Source organism: Chanos chanos, chromosome 5, assembly GCF_902362185.1.
Source record: "Chanos chanos chromosome 5, fChaCha1.1, whole genome shotgun sequence".
Lineage (NCBI taxonomy): Eukaryota > Metazoa > Chordata > Actinopteri > Gonorynchiformes > Chanidae > Chanos > Chanos chanos.
Window position 1 is genome coordinate 49,705,815 of NC_044499.1, and position 8,215 is coordinate 49,714,029.

At 41.0% G+C, this 8,215-nt stretch overlaps 1 protein-coding gene across 1 annotated transcript in view; it reads right to left on the minus strand.

Moving 5' to 3' along the window:
* Positions 1-2,071, minus strand: part of ogfod3 (2-oxoglutarate and iron dependent oxygenase domain containing 3) — a 14,507-nt gene extending 12,436 nt beyond the window's left edge. The window contains exons 1-3 of the mRNA XM_030774207.1: positions 1,932-2,071; positions 1,452-1,669; positions 1-10 (exon numbers count right to left, since the gene is read on the minus strand). The exon at positions 1-10 is cut by the window's left edge and continues 66 nt beyond it. Of these exons, the coding sequence (XP_030630067.1) occupies positions 1-10; positions 1,452-1,669; positions 1,932-1,996 (293 nt within the window). The 5' untranslated portion in view covers positions 1,997-2,071. The remainder of the gene's footprint in view (positions 11-1,451; positions 1,670-1,931) is intronic.
* Between the last annotated feature and the right edge of the window lie 6,144 nt (positions 2,072-8,215).

An 8,215-nucleotide genomic window follows, 5' to 3' on the forward strand; every position in this document is an offset into this window, starting at 1 on the left:
GGAGTGCAGCCTGAAAACAGAGCACACCATTCACCAAGAACAAAACCAAACCAAACCAAACCAAAACCAAACAAACCAAACCAAACCAAACCAAACCAAACCAAACCAAAACCAAACCGAACCGAACCGAACCGAACCGAACCAAACCAAACCAAACCAACCACACAACGAAGCAGAGGGACTTCACTGTCTTACTGGTCAATGGGATCTGGTCTATGGGATCTGGTCAATGGGATCTGGTCTATGGGATCTGGTCTATGGGATCTGGTCAATGGGATCTGGTCTATGGGATCTGGTCTATGGGATCTGGTCAATGGGACACTGGATTTTTTTTCAGACATAAAAACTATCCCATTCAGTTAAACTTTGTTTATCGTAATCACAAAATTACAAACGTCTGCTCATGTAAACAAATTTAAGGTCATATTTATTACAACAACAGCACCAGATGTGATCAATTATTTTCGACAACACATTCAAAAAGATAGTAACAGGCACATAAAATGAAATGTTTGCTTTAGTGGCACACAGCTGAAGTTTTTAGACTCCAGAGATTTGCTTGAGTTTCAGTTCCCGCCCTCAGGCAGTCTGAGAGCCAATGGAAAATGTGCGGGCTGAATCGAAGCCAGGGGTGCACATGGGAGTTCCAGAACCTTCTTGGTTTAGTGTGTTTGAGGGTTCTTAATAAGTCCCATAATGGGATGATTTTTGGAAGTGTGTAGCTGCCAATCAAACATCACTTCAGGCCTCCAAACACCACAGTGATCTCAAGCTAATTCTCTTCTGTTGACTCTGCTCCTCAGTTTCAACTCTGACAAGCAGAATAATTTCCAGATCTGGGTGTTACGGATTGAATTTCTGTATAAGTCTAAAGGGGGAGGGGAGGTGCTTAACAGAGGCACATCATTGCTACCTTTTGGTTGCAGCGCTGTAACAGTTAATTGGCAGTAACGTCATGTGAACGCATATATCAGCACTCTTCATATTGGCTGTGTCCAGCTATGCTGGCGTTAGGGTGACACACAGGTTTTTTGTTAGGTTGTGAGCAATATCTGCTTCCAGTGGAGTTATGGATGCCTGTTTAGTATCAGTCCTGATTGGAATGAGATGCACTGGTAGAACATAACGAATATGTAGAACGTTTTGGAGCTCTTGGAGTCTAAAGTAACTTTGTTCTTGTTTATATCAAAGTTCTGAAAGCAGTTTCTGTACTTGTTGTCATTCCTGGCACAACATTTAGATATGAAATAGAACAAAATTACATCCTGTCTAATGCTCTCTCCCTCATGCACACACATGCATGGCAGCAGGAGTAGTTTAAGTACTCCAGCTTTGATATTCTGATTTACCAGGAGCTTGACAAAACAGGACAAGGAGTAGGGAGTCAGGACTTTTTTTTTTGGGGGGGGGGGGGGGGGGGGTGTCTTGGGTGATGATTGTAAGATATTTACCTGGGAATCGTTTGTAGTTTTCATAGTCGTCAGAGCACTGAACAGTGAATATTCTGGGCTGTGAGAGCACTTCACTCCTCGAGACAAGGGTCTCCGTGATGTCATCGGTTTGGCTGAGGTATAACCAGCCCACTATTCCACAACCAGCAAGTGCCACACACACAAACAGAACTGTCTGAGAGCCCCTCCACGCTGAAGCCTGACGCTGCGCGTTCCCCCTGTGTTCAGAAGACGTTCACACAACAATGTCTTGAGGCAACTAAAACACCTACAAAACTCTGAAGGTTGCTACCATGAGCAGTAATAGAGAGTCAAAACGTTTTGTCATGGCCTGGGATCGGGGTATATATCTCATCTATATTGTAAATTAACAAGCCATATGTTACACTGAATTAAAGTGTCAGTGTTATATTAGATATTTGATGCGATCCACTTCGGACCAGATGCATTCAGCAGATTGTTCATATAGAAAACTGTTACCTTTTAATCTTTTTCTCAATTACACTGCTTTCTGGGGTGCTGGATTTTCCACGGCGTTGCACCATTTTCACCTGATATAATTGTTAGAAAACATCGATGTGGCAAAACATATGTTGCCTCATTTCATTGACTACTGTAATATAGCGCGCATGCAGAATCGAAAGAGTGTGACGAAAGCAAAACGGTCACGTGAAGCCAGCTATTGCGATGATACAGAAACTCTTCCGGAGTACATATCTCAAAACAGTCAACTTAAAAGTCTGCAAAGTTCCCTTTGACAACCGTAAATGAAAGTCAGAAGAGGCAATTATACAGTAAATTGCGTTTTCTGGTCGCGTTGGCCGTGATCAAAATTAATGTGGGATACTGGAGACGTTTCTGATTGGGTGGGCATGAAATGGAGTACCTTTACGCTAAACCATAGGCTACAAACACCAAGTTGAGTGTATCGCAACATAGAAGCATATCACCTAGAAACAATTACACGAGTGAACTTAATTACTGAACTGCTGATATCAGTTAAGAAAGAGAAACTAATCAATGTTTTTCGGTCTTCCAATTAGAAGTATTACATGCCAATCAATATACACCCCTTAATGTATACCCTGAGGGCAAAGTGTCACTGTAGAACGAAGCAAAGGTGACGTAAGCTGTAGGAAATTATTTGGGGGGAAAAAAAACTCTGAAGGTGTTGTTCATTACCCAGCATCAACTGATCTTTATGGGTATTGGCTGTAGACTTAACAATATGGAAACCAAAAACAGATTTGAGTGCTAGCTGCTCTTTTCAATCCGAATTATTCTCTTCTTTAGTTTCTGAATCTTTTATTTTCTTTAGTCAATCAAAAAGAAATAATCCTCTTTCTTTTTGTCTCAAAAACTTGTCTCTCTCAAAAACAGCATGTATTATTTGTCAGTATACTGGGAAAACAGACTTTCAATACTTTTTTTTTTTTTACGTTCAAAAGACCTCCCTCACTGTTGCTCTGTGAGGCAACTGTATGATGGAAAACCACAAGCCTTAATAACCTGGCTTATGGTTACGAGGTGAGTTTGCTAATGAGCCTAGCTCACTAATTAAACCCAAGAAAGTGGCTCCACCCCATCCTATAACACTGAAAAATCTCAAATCTTGAAAGTCACAGCCTACAACAAGAGAGAGACTGAGGGTTTCATGAAGCGTGAATTTTTTTTTCACGCAAAACTGTCAAAATTCATGACTATCTGTTGGCATTGTTCTTAAGCTGTTCTTTCGGGCAGTTTTGCATTTTTGGCTCATGTAACTGGCTATCAGAGAAACCCTGCTTTTTGGAAACCCCCCCTGGTACAATCTGCACCACTTATATCAAGCCTGTGTTTCAAAACAGCGCACCTGGCTGCATTCATCTCTCATGCCTCCCCAGATGGATAACTGGATAAACTTCAAAAGACTGTTAAATAGTACTCAACATAGCATTGACCAGTTAGCCATCTGTTCTTTCAACACTCTGTTTTTTAGCAACTTGGCAAAGAGAATAATAGAGCTCTGTTTATGTTTTGCACAACATCTTACTCCAAAATTTGGATTTTTTTTAAAAAAAAAAATTTTTACCTACAAGTAAAAGTCACAGATAGGCAATCTTGTATTTCGCAGAATCTGACTCATTAGAGTAAGAACTGAACTGTACATAAGATTACTCACTCTCTTTGTGACTCAAACCTATACATCTGAACACAAAAATAACAATTTGCAATCCTTTGAGAATTATAGTCATTGACAGCCATTTTTATCTTGTGGGGTTTTTTTTTTCTTTCCTTTTCTTCAAAACTGGTTTCAGCACATTAACTTTCCAGCCTTTCTGCCCTGTATGTAATTTCAAATCTTAACTGAAGTGAGTGGCCTTAACCTGAACCTTATCCTGCACATAAACCTGAAAAACAGAGAGTGGTTTCTCCGGTTTTGAACCGCACAGTCTCTACAAAATGAGTGGGAAAGAATTGTGCCTGACAAGAGGCTGAGCAGGTCATTATGAGCTCTCTCTCTCTCTCTCTCTCTCTCTCTCTCTCTCACACACACACACACACACATACACATGCGTGCGCGAAATGTCAATGCATTGACATAACATGAAAATATTATATGTTAACATTATATGTGCATGTACAATGTTCTCACTTTTAACACCAGAACCCACAAAGACACATTTACCACAAAGCTACATACACAAAACAGCCTGTGGCTCAAAGGTCAGAGAAGCAGGCTTGTGACTGAGTGTTCACTGCTCACTCCTAGTGTATGTGTGTGTGTGTGTGTGTGTGTGTGTGTTCACTGCTCACTCCTAGTGTGTGTGTGTGTGTGTGTGTGTGTGTGTGTGTGTGTGTTCACTGCTTCGGATGGGTTGAATGCAGAGGCTTAATTTCCCCTCGGGGATTAAAGCAGTATCTCAAAAAAAAAAAAAGACACATACAAATATTCTCTCACATTCATCACTGAATAAGACACTCTCACAACACAGCAAATTCCCTCATATTCAGCCCTGAAAATACTCGCGCACACACACACACACAAGCTAAACTAGACCAAACTAATGGGTCTAACACATTTGCGGTTTGACACCCAGATACTGTTTTTAATGTTAGAATATTTATGAGACCCGACTTAGGACAGTGAACAGGATGTTCTTCAGGTTCGGCAGGAAGTGTTATCTGTACTGGAGAGAGCAAGTGCCCTGGCTCCAGCCCAGGACTCCTTTATCATGTGTTGTCAGATAGTGATCTACTTTATTTTCAAAGTTCAGGCTTTATTTTCTCTGGTTGGGAAGGATGATGATATGACTCATCCATCATGTTAACTTGATCAACTAGATTAAGCTGGTTTATTACCTGAGAAAGGTAATATTTTGCATGACATTTCTACCACCATGCAACTCACTATGATTACAAAATGAAAGATTAGATTTTGGACGCCATGGTTATGAAATGTAAAAAGGCAGAGGTTTACTGAGTAACTACTGACCTCTTGTGGTGCATCTTTGAAGTCAAACTGTGCAGCAGTACATTACATTTGCTTCATTTTAACTTGTATAGAATCAGTTCATTCCTATGAGCCAGCCTGTCTTATTTCTGTCTACATCTGTCACCTCTGATTAATGACCTTAAACATAAATACTGACCATAATAACAGTACTATTCAGAGGTCGCAATCCAGACCTAGAGCCATTATCTGACTGTCTCTACAGGCAATATTTCTGTCTGATCTCAGAGAAAAGCCTTGCGTCCGTGAGAGAACTAGATTTGACCATTAATCCCCCAGAGGACACATGAGAAAAGCTGTTCTCTGCTGTACTGGAGGATATTCAAGGATTCACATTTTTCCAACCGCTTATGAACTAACTTTAGTTGTTTGTATTTTAGTAGCAAGAAAAAAATGAAAAAGCGAATGAGTTAAGCAATGGAATTGCACAGGGTTACACAGACTAGTTCTCAGCACCAGTTTTGTGTATTGAGACATGTAGATTTAAGTCTATTCTCTATGTCCTTTTCAAAGTCGGTTTGGACCAAAGTTCCAACCAAATGACCAGCTGTAGATTCTGCACCTCCTCCTCACTCTGTCTGTTCTTCTTTCCCCTACAGCAGTGACTGTGGTGGAAAGTGCAAGATGAGAACATGAGGAAATGCATGTCTGATTATTTCTAGTGACAGTAAGTAGGGCAAATATCAAACACGCTCACAACTCCACTGCGTCACGGCCAGGAAGACGGATGGGTTGGGCGGTGGGGGGGTGGGGGGGGTGAAGTTTTGTCCACTTTGGGCAGGAGTTTCACTCTCTCAAGGCTGATGAGAACCTGAACGAATCCACTTATTTTACTTGGATCTCTTTTTCGGGCGGTGCCCTTTTTACGATGGCCTGCCCTGAGACGACCTTGCCCTGAAACGACCTCAGAATGACCATGGAATTTGATCTTGGAGAAGAACATATATGTTAAAGCCCTTTAACAGATAACCTGCTGTCCTCCTCTATGGCGAGTGGTAATGTTATTGAGCGTGTCTTGCAGCATCGTTCTCTCTCCTCAACACTGCCAGTCTTCTCTCAGCCAAAGTTCTGCTACTTAACACTTGTACCAGATCTCAGATATGCAGTGAATACTGTTTCTGTTATGATGACTGTCAGTCATTTTGTATACATTTGTTTTAGTAGATCTGTGGGCAGAACGCCGCTGGTTTTGTAATGTCACTTTCATATCATTATATTAGTCTCCCTAACAAATGAGGCCACATTCTTGTGCGGCCAGTTGTGGTCCTGTTCCCTTAGTCAAAGACGCGACACAGAGTTTGGCTGTTAAGCACTCACAAGAAATTTCAGTGAAACGGCAGTTCGACTGTGACCTTTTCATGAATGATTTATTTTACACATGGAAACTCTCTGGTCTCCTACAGTCAGGTGTGATATGAGTAGAGAGAGTTCTAATTAAACATTTGAACTCTTCTGTTGTGACGCATTCAGAGGGCCACGTGCCAGTGTGGTTTGGTGCTATTGTATAAGGTTTAACCCTGTAGGTCTGTCTGTACAGCAACAGGCCTGCAGTACAGACTCACATGGGTATCCGCAGATTTCTAGTTATTCACCATCCAATAATGCAAAGCCTGCAAAAGGTCTGACAAATGGATAATTGATAAAATTACAAAAAAATAAAATACGATCAAAATGCATGCATTTTATACCAATACTCTTCTATAATTTCAAGAAGAACCAACTGTATTGGCACAGAAAAAAAAGTCAGCCATGCTATTCATGCTAACAGTGGAACACACCACACTTTTGACTGGTAGTGTCTACTTCATATCTCATTCTTAGCTGTTATGTATTATGAAACAGCTCTTCTCTTGCACTGATAACCACTCCTCGTTTAGTGAGGGGTTTTTCCTCTGTAGAGGCTGTGGATTAAGTGGGTGAAAAATGACATAGTGACATAATCTATTAAGATTCGATTCTGATTGGGTGAGGAAAACACAAACCTGTTTAAATTAGAGGAGACTTTGAGTGGCCACACACCTCGACTGCCTCCTCACAGATACACCAAGACAGTATAGCTTAGCCTGCCGAACGAAAACGTGACCCTCTGTTCACTTTCACTACGGATGATGGCATCTTTCACGTTTCTGGAGACGATGTTTGCAGTCTTACTTACCTGCTCTAAAGGCTGACTCAACTTCCTCAACTCCAGGCTCAAACATAATGTCAGTGATTATACCATTAAAACATGGCCCTAATCTCTAAACAGTACTAAAGTGACTGATCATTCACAAAGTAAACCTGTTGTCCAGAGGTATATTGTCTAAATTAGTGATGCACTGTATTATTTATGATGCTATATTGTCTGAGTTAGTGGTGTTATGTGTTACTGATGATGCAGAGTCTGAGAATGGATCTGTGATGACTCCTAGAGTAACACATGGGGCATCCAGATTCTCAGAGTGTTGGTGGTTGCTACGACAACCATCCCACGATCTAAGTCGGCCTGTGATTTCCTGGTGGTTCTCAAACAAGTCAGTTAAATACGAGGAGACATGATCAACACTGAACGGGAACTCTCTCCTAGTTTTCAGATTTAATAATGACATCACATATGTGTGACGATACATAATACACCTGCCAGTCATATGTTGACAGTCTGAGATTAAAGCAATGACTTACACCCACGTCAGTTTCTGCTATGAGAACAACTGTCAAATGTGAGAACCCCCCCACCCCCCAAAAAAAACAAGACGGCGTGTTCTTAGCACATTTCAGATGAATTCAGCTCAGTTGACGTCTGCTCAACTCAGTTCCAACCCATGGTCAGTTTTTTTTATGGACCTCACCACATAGGCTTATCAGACTATCAGAGAGAGAGATACACTGCTCCAAGGTCATTCAATGACAGATGGGTCAACAGTCAGTTAAAATACAACACAAAGTGTACACCTTTAATTCCTGGTGATGACTAGGACTTCATTTGGGTGTTAAAACCTTACCCATGAACTAGAACTATCTGGTCATCTACACTCGCACTCAAACCTCATGGCAGGCAGGTTCACAAATAGTAACAAAGTCATTTATGCAACCCTTGTGTGTGTGTGTCAGGTTGTGTGTAAATCAGTGTGCACGGTATTACTGGTATGAGACAAAGAAGCAATGTTGTACGGATGAATACATCAAGAAAATGATCCTGACAGATAAGGATGAGTGATCAAGGGAGTAATACAAGAATTGAAAAGCACACACACACACACACAAACAATTAACGTCAAAAGAAAAAAAAAAA